At 45.4% G+C, this 16,496-nt stretch overlaps 1 protein-coding gene and 1 long non-coding RNA gene across 6 annotated transcripts in view; one reads left to right on the top strand and one right to left on the bottom strand.

The window, feature by feature from the left end:
- BRPF3 (bromodomain and PHD finger containing 3) overlaps positions 1 to 7,639 on the bottom strand; it is a 33,988-nt gene extending 26,349 nt beyond the window's left edge. Inside the window, exons 1-2 of one of the 4 annotated variants that reach the window (XM_042986210.1) lie at positions 7,483 to 7,639; positions 2,588 to 4,064 (exon numbers count right to left, since the gene is read on the bottom strand). In XM_042986210.1, the coding sequence (XP_042842144.1) occupies positions 2,588 to 4,038 (1,451 nt within the window). In that variant the 5' untranslated portion in view covers positions 4,039 to 4,064; positions 7,483 to 7,639. Of the gene's footprint in view, positions 1 to 2,587; positions 4,065 to 6,450; positions 6,741 to 7,482 lie in introns of those variants that run through there. The other 3 variants (XM_042986212.1, XM_007085264.3, XM_042986213.1) reach the window with 3 other exon arrangements.
- Positions 7,640 to 7,702: 63 nt separating this feature from the next.
- Positions 7,703 to 16,496, top strand: part of LOC122238613 — a 55,659-nt gene continuing 46,865 nt past the window's right edge. For both annotated transcript variants that reach the window (XR_006217610.1, XR_006217611.1), the window contains exon 1: positions 7,703 to 8,406. This is a non-coding gene — a long non-coding RNA (uncharacterized LOC122238613). The remainder of the gene's footprint in view (positions 8,407 to 16,496) is intronic.

Here is a 16,496-nt window from a genome sequence, read left to right as displayed (position 1 = left end):
GCAACACCTTGGAGTTGTCTGACCCCTGGTTTTTAATTAAAGATCTCAGCAGCCTAAAAATGTCTAATTTTGAACCAAATGAAAAAAAAAAAAAAAAACTGGATAAGAGGATGGAGAATCTGAAAACTTAGCTGGCTAAACTAACCCAATAGAGAAATCTTAAAGTAAGGATTTAAGCCAATAATACGTGGGGACGATGGAGGGGTAAGTGAAAGGGAAAGGAATTAATAAACCTATAATCTTTATGTTAACAGCCCTGTTGCGAAGTGGGTAACATTATTCTCATGGTAACAAAAGATGGAAAGGCAGCTTAGGAAGAGAGGCTGAATAAACTATCAAAGTCACTAATGCAGTTAAAAATATGGTGGCGCAGTGCGCCTGGGTGGCTCAGGCGGTTAAGGGTCTGACTCTGGCTCAGGTCATGATCTTGCAATTTGTGGGCTCAAGCCCCACATTGGGCTCTGTGCTGACAGCCTGGAGCCTGCTTAAGATTCTGTGTCTCCTTCTCTTTCTGCCCCTCCTCCACTCACGCTCAGTCTCTCAAAAATAAACATTAAAAATAAATAAATAAATAAATAATAAATAAACAATGGTGGCCCTGGATGGGATTTGAATCAATGATCCCTCTGCTACACCATCCTGTGTCCTAAAATTGGTTATTCACACAGTAAGCAAGGCCTCAGTGCCCCTGCTATGTTTCCCCCACTTCCTCATCTCGCTGCACTGAAAGGAAGGTTAAGTGTGGCTAAACAAGAAAGTAAAACCTAACAAGGGTGGGCATGTTGGGCTGGACATTGATCACCTAGGCCTTGTGCCTATCCAAGGTCAGACATTCCTGTCCCAAAGCCAAGCTTAAAAAACCAAGACCTAGGCCTTTCCCCAAAGAACAGATTCCCCACCAATGCCCATGCCAAGCACACCTGCCCAGATGCAGGCAGCCCCCTCCCTCTACAACCTCTTGGCTATGGAGGGTCCCAACAGCATTTGTGCAGGTAGAAAAAAGAATAATAATAAAATAGCAGCAGCAGCAGCAGCCACCATTTATTGAGCACTTACTATTTACCAGGCACTGTGCTAAGTGCTTTACTTATATTATCTCATTTATTTCTCACAACAACTCTATCAGGTTCATTAACAAATAAATAAGACTTGAAGAAATAACTTGCCAAAGTTCACATGGGTAGTGACAGGAGCAAGATTCAAAAGCAGGTCTGTCTGGTTTCTTAGCCAGCATGCTAAGGCCTCTGCAAGACACATCTATAAGAGCAGATATGACAACCAAAAAGTCTAGTCCCAGGGCACAGCCACCCTACAGATGTTACTAAGTGTGAACTCCAGTCAACATCAGGGAAGAGGGTAGCCTACAACAGCTCTGTGACTAGAAGGCATTTCCAGTTGACTGAATTCTAACTCCAGTCATGGCTCACAAGAGCCTCTCCCTCCTGCTCTGCTCCGCTCTTATGTCTCCTTCCCAGACTGACAAGTCTGTTTGCCCGTTCCTTACACAACTCATTCCCCACTACCCTCTAGCACTCTTTTCTCCCTATCCTTTTCAACAAGAGAGACAAACAGCAGGAACAGAGCCTGGAGGCATCATGAGTTCCAGCTCGTGGTCAGGTTCTGTTGCTTTCCGCCTGGTTCCAGCCCTTTGAACAGGACTTGGCATATAGTAAGTGCTCAATAAACATCTCGTTGAATGAATAAAGGAGTGAACAACTTTACCTCCTGTTGCCGCAGTTTCTTCATCTGGGGGTGTGGGAGAAGGTGCAAGGACTACATTAGATTAAATAATCTTCAAGATTCCTTCCTACTCTAACACTGTATACTTTGCAAAGAATATCACCCTTGAGATGACCTTCCAATGAAAAATCTTTCCTGTCTCTGGCTTTTCTGCCCTCTAACAGCTACTTCTCTAATGGTTTAAAATAGATACAATGATGTCTCTACAGACTCACTAGGGGCCAAGGTGCCTTAGACATACAGTTGAGCTGAGTGATCCTTTTCCCCCTAAATCTAAAGCTTCTCAAGAAGAGAAATAGCATATCCTCCCCACACCACCACCCCTTCACAAAAAGTCTCCATCATTCTCAGAATAGAGCCTTCTAGATAGCAGGCACCCATACTGACCCCTTAAAACAGTGGTTCTCAGTTCTATCCCCCCAGGGGTTTTTGGAAACATAGGAGATTGTCACAAAGACCAGGCAATGAGGGAGTGGATACAAATGGCACTTACAGATCAGGGATGCTAAACATCAAGAAATGTATGGGACAGTCCTAATGATAAACAATCATCCCATCCAAAATGCCACTTGTGCACCTGTTGAAAAATGCTGCCTTAGACATCCTTCACCTGGGTTTCTAAGCAACTTAATTTTGTCTCACCTTGAAGCCAAGGAAACACACTGCTGTCAGGGCACAATCAAAACCACAAACCAGACCAGGGACCAAAGGAGAAGTCTAAATTTGAGGGCACAGAAGAGAACAAATGTTCACCAACCATGCTTGGGGAAGGAGGTCCTGGCTCAGGGCCAGCACCAGCCCAACCAGAAACCATCGGTCCATGTGGAGACCTCCTGACCAAGCTTACCTATATGAGGGGATCTGTGGGACAGTGACCATGGGGACAGTGGAGGGTGTATCTCGGCCCATTTCCTCTGGCTCCTTCTTGATTTTCTGCTTCAAAGTCATCTTGTTCTTCTTGGGCACTCCCTTGAGGGGGCCACCTACCCCGCCTTGGCCTTCATCTTCCTCCTCTTCTTCTACCTCTTCCTTCTCTTCCTCCTCTCCACAGCCCTCCTTCAGGCCTTCCTCATCCCCAGCCTCACTGAGGCTTCCAGGGGAGTCACCCTTCCTCCTAGCAGTGGCAGCACCTGGCGGCGAGTGGGCCTCACAGTAGGCGGTCTTGCGTACTGTGAAGATGGTGCCATTGAGGCTGGTCTCACGCATGGGCTCAATCTTCATGAAGAGCCCAGCCCGCTGTGCACATGTCACATGGAAGGCTGTGTAGCAGTTCACCTTATGGCACTGGATGGCTGCACCCAGCCCCTTCTGCTTGCAGATATAACAGGTTAGTTTCCAGCGGGCAGGTGGGATGTTGTCAATGCCCTCAATGGGCTCCAGGAACACGGTGTTAGCGAAGCAGACTTCAGGGATCCAGATGGCACACACCACGTGGGCCCAGTGCCCATCACTGGTCTGTTTGAAGGCGCCGCCCTTATTGGGGCAGAGGACGCAGTCCACAGGTCGGGAGGGAGACTGTAGGCAGCAGCGGCATAGCCACTGGCCCTCAGGGATGTAGGGGACACCGTAGCACTCCTGGTGTACAGCCAGGTTGCAGATATCACAGAAGAGAATGACATTGCTGTTGTGGCATTCGTCATCCAGGCACACACAGCAAAAGGCGTCTTCATCAATGAGTGACTGCTGGGCCCCACTGCTGCGACTCTCCAAGTATGACTCCTTCTCAAGCCGGTCTACCAGCAACTCAAAAGTGTCTGCTGACACCAAACTGTGCCCATCTACTCGCCGCTTCTCATTCACCATGTCCAGCCAGGCAAGGTCCTCCTCATCCATGTCGTATTCTACCTCCGCATCCAGGTCTTCAGGTGGCTTCTCGATGTAGCGGTAGTAGGCAGCAGGCAGTGGGGGTGCTTCTGGCTGGCTGCCTGAGTCCACCATGCGAAAGCTGGGTTGCGGGAGGTGGAAGGAAGTGCCGGATGCATGCTTGGAACAGGACTCCTTCTTCTTGCCCTTGGAGGAGGGTTTTTTGGACTTGCCAGGAAACTGAGGCTGCTCACTGTTCTCCTTGTTACTATTGCATTCGGTGATATCCTGGGCAGTCAGCTCATCCTCTGTGATGATCTTGAGTGGATCATAGATGCTGATTCGATGCAGGCGTCCATCGATGTCCACCTCGACAATCCTTTGGGCCTGAGCATAGGTCAGGGTCTCCCGAGTAGGTGAGCACTTCAGACTGTAGGGAGATGGGGAGCGCCGACCCTCGGCATTCTGCCGCGACTTCCGGCGCGGCTTCCTCATGGCACCTGGGAACCAAGGGGACAGGCCTAAGGAGAAACCAGGAAACTGAGGTGAATGTTCAGGCATGCACTCATTCACCCTTCCATCTGATCGAATGGCCACCACGAAGACTGTCTGTTCCCTCTGCCTGAACATCCTGCCCCTCAGACATCATCCACACAGCTTGCTCCTTCGCTTCAACTTTTTTCACAAACACTGCTTCTCAATGAGACCCTCTCTGACCATTCTGTCTTAAACTGCAAATCTCCTTCCCCCATCAGCAATCTTTCATTTTGCTTTATTTTTCACTATGACACTCACCATTTTTTATCATGCTATGTAATATGCCTATTTATCATAAATGTTTGCTTCCTTCCATTAGAATGCAAGCTCCATGAGGGGAAGATTTTTGTCTATTTTGTTCACCGCTGTATTCCCAGCACCTGGAATGATACCTGGCTCCTTAATAAGCACTCAATAAATATTAGTTGAATGAAAGGAGAAATCAAACCTGCATGGTCCCTGCCTCTAGGTGCTCCATCTAATTGAAAGGACAGAAAAGTAAACAGATCTTGGGGCGCCTGGGTGGCTCAGCTGGTTACGCATCCGACTTCGGCTCAGGTCATGATCTCACAGTTCATGGGTTCGAGCCCCGTGTCAGGCTCTGTGCTGACAGCTCAGAGCCCAGAGCCTGCTTCGAATTCTGTGTCTCCCTCTCTCTCTCTGCCCCTCTCCCACTCATGATTTGTCTGTCTCTCAAAAATAAATAAATGTTAAAAAAAAACTTTAAAAAAAGAAAAGCAAATCATTACAAATGATCATTACAGAACATTACAAAACAACACAGGGAGAGATCTAAAATTCTAATGATGTCCTACATAAGGCTGTGGGATACCTACCTATGGAAAAGGATGGGGTGGTTAAGGGTTCAGAAAAGAAGAAAACAAAAAGAGCATCCACTTTTAAGCTGTGTACATGAACAGTGGCCCCACCAGAGGATCAAAAGCTCACAGGTCTAAAGCCCTCTCCCAACCCATCTTACAATGATCAGAAGCCCTATCCCCTAACCACACCCAGGAGTGAAGAGGTGAAGGCACCTGAAATGTCTACTATGTACAGTCTAAAGACTTCAAACTACAGTATAAAGGGCTGTCTCTGGAAAAGGCAGCTTTGAGGATGCACTGGCTAATACATTTCTAAGCGGAAACACTGGAAGCTCTGGGAGTAGTCCACAAGTGGCACTGAAGTTTTAAGTGGCCTATCTGAGACCCTCATTGGACCCAAGGCCAAGATGATTGGGGCAATATCTGAGGTAACCTCAGAAGTCCCTCTCTCCCCAAATCCTTACATTTAGTTTGCCCCTGTGCAACAAGGAGAAAGCCCTTAAGTTTCCCATATCATGCTCTGGATAAAGGGAATCATGACAAGCTCATAAGGAGCTACGGCAGCAGTTACTGAGGCCATCACTACTGGGAAAGACATTTGGAGATACGGGGCTCCAAGTGTGGGCAGAGACTTGGAAAGGAAACAACAGTGAGAGGATTTCAAAGAGAAAAAGAGTCTGTCACCTTGGTTGCAGGATCTACCACCTTTATCTATAAAAGCAAAGATGATGATGATAATTTAGCACACTTTTGCAAACTACAAATCCTTTTCCCTTTTTTTTTTTTTTTTTTTTAAATTTTGAAGTAATTTCTACCCTCAACATGGGGCTCGAACTTACGACTCTGTGATCAAGAGTCACATGCTCCACCAACTGAGCCAGCCAGGCACCCCAATCCCTTTTACTTTTAATTATTTCTCTCAACTAGCTTGGGAGGTAGGATAGATATTATCGTCTCCATTTTACAGATGAAGAAACAGAAGCTCAACAAGATGTCACTTAACCCAGAGGTAGTGAGTGATAAAGCTACAGTTCAAACCCAGGTCTCCCGACGGGTTGAATTCATCTCCCTGGGAAGTAAGACCACCACAGAGATGCCGTGGTCTGGTTCAAAAAGAGGCTCTGGGGCGATCTAGGTTCCAACCTTGGTCCTGCGTGACCTGGAGAAAGTCACTTAATCTCTCTGTGCCTCCACGCTCCACCAGTAAAATGAAAAGCTCTACCTCTTAAGCGTTGCTCTTGGTCAACAGAGAATTATCACCACCCTTGTTTAAAAGGCCTTCCAATCCCCAAGTGTGACTGAAACACACAAACAAACACCGACTTGGCTGAGGAACAGTGGCGGGCAGGCACACGACCCATTGGGAACAAAAGGCAACAGAATCATCACGGCAATTCTGTCCAGGTTCCAGAGACCCTTGGCCACTACATGCCTGGCAAATGCCAAGTCCCTGGGGGCAGCCCAGGCCAACAGACCCGCCTCACTGCCCCCACGCCTTCGCGGGCAGGGAGAACCTCGCAGGAGTGTGAAACCCTACCTCGGTACTAACCTGAAATCCTGAAAGAGTTTGGAGGGTGTGGACCCTCCTTTGTTAAAGCGCTGTATGTTCTTCCTCCCTACCAGCTACCACCTCCTTGGCAGCGTGGGTTAGTCCTCACCCAAGCAGCAAGTATCTAAGGAATACTTAGAGGTTTCTCTTGGGTCCTCCCCAAGCCTCCAGGCACCGGGGGGCAAATTCTGGAGAGGGAAGGGCGGCTGCTGAGGAAAAGGAGTTTCGCCCGCAAGGAGCTTACAGTCCAGTTTTTTGGCGGGAGCGTCTCATCCCACACAGCCCTTCCCACAGACACGCGTCCAAATACCCCCCAACACCCCCAGAGGTCTCCTCAGCACCCCCGAAGCCCCACTTGCCCACCCCACCCAGGTCCCCGAAGAACGAGGAGTTTCTGCAATTAGACCCTACCCCCTGTACCCCCACGAGATACTCATGAGACAAGGGAGAACCCCAGCCAAGGCTCCTGCCCCTTTAAAGGGGCACCTCTTCCAGAAAAATCTTGACCCTTCCGAGGAGAAAGGAGGGAAATAACATCTCCTCCCCCAAGGGGAGGGGGGCGAGCGCGCCAGAGACAGACTGACGCGCAGTCCGACCCTCAGACAGAGAAAGCTAGCGCCAGCGAACCAGCGGGGCAGAGAGGCGAGCGCCCATTGGTCGCCTCACCTGCCGGTCAGCAGAAACCAGGGGGCCAAGGGCCGTTCGGGGGGCGGAACCTTCTTCCGGCCTGACCAATTGGAGAGCATGGCGGGGGCGGGGCTCGGCGGCTCGCCAGCCAGGGCCGGGGGGGAGGGAAACAAGATGGCGGCTACGGGAGGGGGTCCTCGCTTTTCAGCTCCCCCCTCACCCGCCTTCTCCTTCCCCGCCGCCGCCCTCGCTCCTGGAGAGCGCTTTCGCGCCGCCCCCGCCCCGCTCGGGAAGCCCCCTGCTTCCCTCTCCCTGCCCCCCCCACCCCGGCGCGCAGTCCCTGGTCCCCGTAGGCCCCGCTGCCCCCGCCCCCGCTCCGTTCGGCCCCTCTGCCACCCCCATTACCTCAGCCGCCGGCCCGGCCCCACCGTTCGGGGCCCCTGGGCGCGGGCGGGCCGGCCGTCGAGCAGGTCGGCGCGGCCCTGGGAGCGGAGCGCGGCCTCCTCCCGCGCTAGCCTCCGCGGCCACCGCCGTGCCCCCTCCCGGCCCGCGCAGGGGCCCCGGCCCGGCCGCCGCCGCCGCTCCCGGGGGAGGAGGGGGAATGAAGCCGCTGCCGCCGCCGCTGCCGCCACGGAGCCCGGCCGAGGGGAGGGAGGGATCAGCCCCCAGGCAGGATCCGCCCCTCCGGCCTCCCCCCCGCCACCTCCACCCCTTCCCTCGCTCCCTCCCTGGCTCCGCGGGCTCTCCCGCTGAACAGGAGCGAGAGCGCGAAAGAGGGGGGAACGCGAAGAAAATCCCCCCGCCCGTGCCCGGCGCAGCGGCGGCCGGGGCGGCGCGGAGAGGAGCGCGGAGCCGCCGCCGCCACGGGGCACCGTCCCCGGCTCGGCCTCACGGTGGCGGTGCGGACGCGGCAGGGGCGCGGAGCAGAGACCGGCTCTGCGCCCGCCGCGGCCGTGGCTCACCCCGCGTACCCCGCCGCCGGGCGAACCCCACAAGACAGCGGGGGACGTTCGGGTCTGGTTGGGAAAGACCGGCATCCCTAACTCCTTAGAGTGGTCAGTCGTCCACTCCCCCTGCTCCTGCGAGAGGTGGCTACGGTTTGGGGCAACAAACCCCCCACCCGAGCTAGAGGGCCCCTCCAGAGGTTAAGCCAGGGGAGTCATCGGAGTCAAAACCCGTGTGTAGTTTCTTGGGGTGCAGGTGCCTGTATTCCTCCCAGAAAGTCGCCCTCCCTCCCTGGCCGTGCTCTGGTCCGGAGGACAAAGGTCTGGCGATGTCCATCCCCTCCCCCAGTGAGGACAGCCGGGAAAGACCCTCTGTTGTGGACAGGTGAGCGTCTCGTTCCCCATAGGACATCCTTCTTAAGAAACAGACCTGACTTCGTTGTGCCATTCTCTCCCTTACGTGTTGAAAAAGAGTAGACATGAAAGTTTGACAGTCTACTTAAGGACGTCTGGTAACTCGTTTGTCTCTGGAGACAAGGGAAACTCTCCTTAAACCTGATGTGGCTAGGAATTGGTTAATTTAATGCAATAAGCGGCTTTCTAAAAGACTCTTGACAAATGGCAACTCGAGACTTCAAGATATGATCAAGATATGACTGGCTTTGTTTTGATAAGTAAATCTAAGAAGAGATGACTCTTTTGCCACCCCCTTTTGCCTATAAATTAAAAAGCTTGCCTCATACGACTGAAGTCTTAAGTACCAATATTTAATGACGTGTATAAAAGATGTATGGATAGACTGCCTTTCAACGTGGAGATGAATGACATATTTTGAAAGCGTTTCCTCTGCCCGCGCTGGTGGTGTAGCTTGATGAGACTTTCACAATCTCTTGCCTGGTTCTGATGATGAAGGACACGGATTCTAGAGTCAGAGGACGAAAGGTAGTCTTGGGACCCAAGTCTTCCAAATGTTTAAACCGAACGTATTGCTACTTTTGGAAGTATAGATGTTCGTTATCCTAAGGAATTTAAATACATTATGTTGTGAATTTGGAAGTGTGGTAAAAGTTAGGAAGCTAATTTGTATTACGAAGATGTTTTTCTGGTTACACAGTAGCACCTTGTAAAAGTGAGAGCAAAAATACTTCTGTTTACCAATTTTTTGAAAGAGAAGGGAGTGTCTCGTGGAGCTAAGCAAGGCCAGGGCAATGTTTTGAAAACTGTGAAGAAGTATGAATTGATGTCAAGTGTTCTAAGGCTATGGGGAATAATCATTTGGACGGAAGGTGTAGAAAAAAGATGATTAATTGTGGGAGGGAGAGCCCCAGAGGCAAAAGAATATTACAGTTACTTTTAGTTAAGGGGGGGAAAAAAAACCTGAAGACTAATAGAAACAATACTGAATTTCTTTTCTTATTCTTTTAAAATGTGAACTATATCCATGTATCCAGGGGACTAGTAACTTCTATTTCGTCACAAATGTTCACAAAATTTATGTAGCACATTTCCTGTTTGTGTGATTGGGCGCTGTTTTTTTCCCACCAAAATTAATGAACAGATATGTTGGGGAAATGCATTGGTTTCCACTTGTAACAGTAAGTATAAAATAATGACTTAAATGCCATTGAAAAAGCATGAAGTTAACCTAATGCATTTGATGTCCAGGTTTTTCTGTTTGAAGTTTCATAATAAGACCTTATTCAACAGAGTGTTTCGCTTCTGTTTTCAACTTCTCTCTTAATGGTAACGTTACAGTTGTCCTCAACTTTTATTTTTTGACATTTATTTATTTATTTTTGACATTTGGTATTGGTTTCTGTTAGTGTAACTGCACACATAATCAGTTCACAATGATGTAATCTTAAATGACAATTATGTCATTAAAAACAAATTTGGAACATGTATCAGAAATCCCAGAGAACTAAAATTTAATTAACTTTAATCTTTAGCTATTAAATTCACTAGCCCTCAGCCCTTCCATTAAACCATACAGCAATTAAGTTCAACAAACATATGCACAGACCTTTGTTTCCAAATAGTTTTTCAAAATTCTGCATTTTTAAATAGAAACTAATTTATTTGGAGTAGGAGGGATGTTTTATCATTTAGAACTAAAAAAGGAACTACAAAAATTTCCCCCCCTCAACATTTGTTTTCAGCATCTCAGGATATCTTTGTCAATGCTTTATTTTATCATTAGTTTATCAAGGCAAGAAACCTCTCAAGGGTCAGATGCGATACCACTGGATTGGTAAAATATGTATGGTGAGAGAAAATAGGCTTTGATTGATAAATTTTTTAATGGAATATTCCTTCCTTAGACCTTGGCTAAAAGAAGTATGAAACCATAAATGGGATAATGTATGAGGTTGGAATCACTATATTTTAATGCCACGATGTAAATTGTTTAAGAATGTAATGTTTGCTTAGAAAAAGGAAAAAGTTTCTAAATTTAATTCCACTTATTTATTCCTATAGCGGACACTTACTGAACACCCACTGTGTGTCCAATCTTACACAAGTCTCTTTGGATATAATGGCAAAATCTCAGCCTAAAAAAGGGCCAGTGATCATATTTTCCCTTGCTACTACTCTTAGTAGTGTACAACTAAGAAGCAAGCTAGAAATAACTAGAAAACACATGTGGGAGAAATTAGATAAAGTAGTAAACAGTGTGGAGGAACTATTATTCAAATGGAAGATGGGAGGCTTTTTTTTAGTCAGCTTCTAAATCATGATGGATGTGACTTGGTGAAAAGAGTATAGAATGACATTAGGATAGTGACAGGTAGCCCAGGCAAAGGAACAATATGCAGGGAATAATAAGGAAATTATTCTAGCCGGTCTATATGGAAGATGCTAAGAAAAGAAGAGGTTGAATTGGATATGAGGTATAGCAAGGGTATAAGGATAATAAAAATGATACCTAGCACTTAATGTGCAAGGTAGTATGCTCAGTGCTTTGCATACTGTATCAAAAAAAAATCTTTGTTGCACTTAGGAAACAAACTCAAATTAGTTTAATGAAGGAAATCTATTGACTCATAACCAGAAAGTCCAGGAGTGCATCTGGCTTTAGGCAAAGCTAAGTCAAGAGATTGAAATTATGTCATCGGGATACTGTCTCTAGCAGTCTCTCAGCCAACCTAAACGTTAGTTGTGATCGGAAAGACATAATACTGTGATGAAGTCTGGCCATTGTCCACTACTAGAACCAGAGGACATGGGCAGGAGGTGATTCACCAAAAGCACAGTGGGCACACATACAAAATAGGTCCAATATACGTGCCATTTCTCATTTATCAACTTATTAACTCATTATTGTTATTCTTATGGTCCCCATAGGATAAACTAGAGCTGGAACAGTATTAGGTAAACCCAGAAGAATGTACTACAGGTAATTAAGTGTTGTGACAATAAAAGGGCATTAACCAGAATGATAGAGGGGATGGTAGAGAAAGAGGAGGGAAAGGGAGGTTCAAATAAAAATCAGAAGATAGATCAGTAATTTGATGGCTGATCGAACATAGGAACAAAGGAAAAGATTATCTTATATTCAAACTTAGAAGGTACAGTTATTGGTACAATTGGTATAATTGGTACAATTATTGCAAATTAAGAGGTGGCAAAGGGTTACATAGGAGCTCCTGTTGGGTCTGAGGACCCAAGGATTGAGGAAATGATGAGTCAGCTCAAGTTCTCTGGAGTTTCTTTTGTCACACTAAAATACATATTCATTCAATGATTATTTGTGAGCTCAGGTAAGTTTCTATTTTATGCTTGTAAAGACCACACAGGTAAAAAGGCTATGCTCTCCGGCCTGAAGGCACTAAGTCTAATCACAGGAATAAAGCAAGTATATTAACAAACATATAATATAATATAACATATAATAAGCATGTAAGCCACTCAAGAGAGATACAAGCAAAGTGGCATGAGGGTTTTAGAGGAGAGAGACGAGGGAAGGTCCTGTGAAGAAGGTGCTGTTTGAGCTCCACCTTAAAATTTGGGTTGAATGTCAACTGGGAGGATGGTACAAAGCTGGCGGGCTGAGTACCAGCATGACCAAAGGTAAAAGGAACACCGAAAGACTGATTCAGGGAACAGTGGGTTACCCCCGGTTGACCCAGAAATGGGAGATGGCAGAGAAAAGACTGGAAAGGTAAAAATAGAGTCAGAGCATGGAGACTGTTAGGTAGAGAAATGGATGTTAAGGGGCAGCAGTCCCTGATAAGTTTTGGAACAGGGGAATGACTTGAATAGTTCTATGCTGTAAGATCTAGTCAGGCAAGAAGAGTATGGTATACTATGGCTTGCATTATGCACTTAGCGTGGCTTGCATTATTCTCTTTGGGCTTGAATTCTAGCTAGAACATTTTACCATATGCTCAGTGTAATGCTCAACCACAAGCCTGAAAGTAAATAGTTTGTGGTTTAAGTGTAAATTGTTCAAATTGATTTAATGTTTTCTCATGTCATCCTTTAATTTAGCATTCCCATTAAATCCTAAACCTTAATCAGAGTAAAGTCAAGACACCATAAAATGTAAGTTATTTCTATATTTTATTTATTTTTTTAATGTTTATTTTGAGAGAGAGAGAGAGGGAGAGCACGCACACACGAGCAGGAGAGGGGCAGAGAGAGTGGGGGACAGAGGATCCGAAGTGGGTTTCACACTGTCAGCAGAGAGCCCGATGCGGGGCTTGAACTCACGAACCGTGAGATCATGACCTGAGCTGAAGTTAAGACTCTCAACCTACTGAGCCAACCAGGCACCCCAATTTCCATCTTTTAGCAAAAGAGCCAACCTTGCAAGTAGCCATTTATTTGGTATAATTTTACAAAGAGAGGGAAAATACACAAAAACATGGCACCTCCTGAGCCAGGACCTGTTTTTTACAAGATCCTCCCCTAGGTGATACATACATGTAATGGTTTAAGTGTCAATTTGACTGGGCTAAGGGATGCCAAAGAGCTGGTAAAACATCATTCCTGGGTGTGTTTGTGAGGGTATTTCCAGAAGATTAGCATTTGAATCAGTAGGCTGAGTAAAGATCATCTTCACCAATGTGAATGGGCATCATCCAATCTGTTGAGGATCTGAATCAGACAGAAAGGTAGAGGAAGGTCAAATTTACTCTCTGCTTGAACTGGGACATCATTAATCCTGTTCTCGGATATTGGTGCTCCTGGTTACCGGGCCTTTGGACTTGGACTGAATTATACCACTGGTATCCCTGGTTCTCCAGCTTGCAGATGACAAGTTATGGGACTTACTGGCCTCCATAATTGCTTGAACCAATTCCTATATCTCCTCTCTGCATATACATATATATGTATACACACACAAACGTATACACACATATTATTTCTCTGGAGAACCCTAACACAATATGCAAATCAAAGTTAAGCAATAAGAGCATATTAGAGAATTCAGGAATAAAGTGTTTTAAGGTTCTTGAATTGTCTGGGAAAAGAGAAGAGTTCAAGGATTTAATATCAGCCTTTGATTAGTTAAGAATACTAGTAACATAACATATGATTTGGAAGTGCAAAATCTATAGTCACAGAAAGATTGGTAGCTGCCCACAGGTGAAAGAGATGACTGACTGACTATAAAGGGGCATGAGGGAACTTCTGGAAATAATGGAAACAATATGGAAGTTGATTGTGGTGATGAGAAACATTTGTCAAAAGTCTTTGAACTGCTGAATAGCTGTAGCTTATAGAAATTGTACCACAATTAAGTTGATAAAAAAAATACCTGTTGTTATTTTTTAGACTAATCATTAAGAGAATGAAAAAAAGAGGACATAACTCACAAACTAGTGGAGAGGAAAAAAGGAATAATCAAAGACTCAACCAACCAAAAAGAAAACAAGGAAAAGGAACATAGTAAAGGTGAAACAAGCAATGAAGTAAAGGGATACATTTCTGGGAAAGTTTAATGATGGGTGTTTAGAATGTGTGGATTAAACACATATATTTATCCCCCAAACTTCATTACTATGTTAGTAAAGGATTTAAAAAAAAAAAAAAAAAGTCCACAAGAACAAAGAGAATGGGGAAATAGCAGATGAGAATTACCAATAAAATTTTGGAGAATGAAAGTAGATGGATATCAGAGAAAGCTAAAACAAGTCTGCAAAGAGAGCCAGTAAAAACCTGATTCACATGAGACCACTAGAAAGGCTTAAAAGTAGGAGACTGTAGATACTTCTGAAGGAAGGGTGGGTGGGGGTGGTAACTGGGAGAATAGACCTGAAGGTAGAATTGGCTGAAAAATCTGTTAAAATGGGCAGTTAGATGTTGCCAGATCTCCACACTACTCCTTGGAGATGTACTATCCCAGTATCATCTCAAGAAATTGAACTAAAGAGATCTGGACTTGGGGACACCAGTTACCAATGATGGCAGGGACGAAATGCCATTTTGAAAATGGGAATTCAAATGAAACTACATGCTGAATGGTGAGATAGCCCGTTCCCCACTCTCATTTCTCTTCTTGAAGCTGATAAAGAGGAAGGGGGTAGCTGGTACAAATTGCTGGGACTGGTGATCCAGAAGGGGGCTGAGAAAAAAAATCCCATGAAAAAATTTTAACCAGCCCATTTTTTCAGTGGGGAATTGGAAAAAAAAAAATGTTTTCATGAGATCAAAATCCTCAGTGGCCCTGCCCTTTTCTCCCCTCATATTTCAGAACACTGGAAACCAAGTTTATATTAGAGCCATGCTACTCAGATTGTTATCCAAGAACCAGTAGTATTGACATCCCCTGGAAGGTGGTTAGAAATACAGACTCTCTGGGGCCCACTCCAGACTTAACAAACCAAAATCTGCATTTAACAAGATTCCTCCTAGGTGATTCATGTGCATATTAAAGTTTGAAAAGCCATGGATTAGAGGATATTAGAGAATTTCAGGATTCCTCTATGAAAGTAAAGATTCATTTATGAATAGGGACGGAGGAACATCTCTAATAAAAAAAAATCCAGCTTGCCACTTTGGCCTTGTACTAAAGCCCATCAGATATCAAGTGCTGCCTCAGCCTACCACAACACACACAATTTTAAACAGCCCTTTTTGTTTAAACCTCTTAAAATTGAATAGACAGTTGAGAACCAATAGATGAGAAAAATCTCTTGAAAGAGCCCAAAACAAAGGAACAGAGGGAAACAGTCAATGTAGAGAACCAAGAAATCTTGACAAAAAAATCTCTTAGCCTCAGAGAGTAACATCCATGGAATGGGAACATGGTATTGTTAGAGAGAGAGAGACAAGAAAATAAAAGAAAAGTCTGAAAAATATGAAAGATTTTTGAAGATATAAAGGGAGATTTGAAAGGTGAAGTTAAGGAAGTCTCCCAGAGAGAAGAAAGAAATAGAAATGTAAACAGAAAAGAGAATTTGAAGATGAATTCAGGAAGCCCAACATCCTATTTATAGTAATTCTAGAAAGAGAAATGAGGAATTTTCCCAGAAAGGAAGGTAGTGAGTTTTCAGAATGAAGACTCCCCAGTTCTCTGGTACAATGAATGCAAAAATACCTAAACGAAGAACACCAGTGCTATAAAAAGGGAGTATCCTAAAAGCTTCTGGAGAGAAAAGACAGGTCACATAGAAAGGACTGGGAATCAGAATGATATCAAGCTAGAAGCCAACAGAATAACCCTTTCAAATGCCGAGAGAACATTGTTTTCCATGTAGAAGTCTATGCCTAGCCAAAATATCAATCAAGTGTACAAATAGTGTAAAGACATTCTCAGACATGCAAGTTCTCACTTAACTATTCTTTCTCAGGAAGCGACTAGAAGACACTTTCTTAATTTTTTTTTTAATGTTTATTTTGGGGGGGCGGGCAGAGAGAGAGAGAGAGAGAGAGAGGGAGACACAGAATCTGAAGCAGGCTCCAGGCTCTGAGCTGTCAGTGCAGAACCCAACACGGGGCTCAACCCCACGAGCCCAACTATGAGATCATGACCTGAGTGGAAATCAGACACTGAGCCAGGCACCCCTGGAAGACACTTTTCCACAAAAGTGATGGAGAAAATAAGAAAAATCCAAGTCATGGGATCTATAAAATAGAATCCAATTCAAGAAAGAAACAAAAGGCAACCCCAGGATTATGGTGAAGGGAAGTCCTGGGAAGAATTGTGCATCACGCCTAGAGTACAACCATTGGAATTGTAGGGCAGAGGGAGGACTCAGAAACAATTGGAATGGATAGATTACCAGAAGCATTTGACCATATGGCGGGAGGTTTTTCAGTACTGATGGAGAGTTTAGAGATGAATTTAATAAAATGTAAATACAAAATGAAAATTTTAAAATAGACACTGGGGCACCTAGTGGCTCAGTCGGTTCAACATCTGACTCTTACTTTTGGCTCAGGTCATGATGCCAGGGTCCCAGGATTGAGCACTGCAACAGGCTCCGCACTGAGCATGGAGTCTGCTTAAGAATATCTCTCTCTATC

Source organism: Panthera tigris, chromosome B2 (assembly GCF_018350195.1).
Source record: "Panthera tigris isolate Pti1 chromosome B2, P.tigris_Pti1_mat1.1, whole genome shotgun sequence".
Taxonomy (NCBI): domain Eukaryota; kingdom Metazoa; phylum Chordata; class Mammalia; order Carnivora; family Felidae; genus Panthera; species Panthera tigris.
This window is presented reverse-complemented; position numbering and strand designations above follow the sequence as displayed.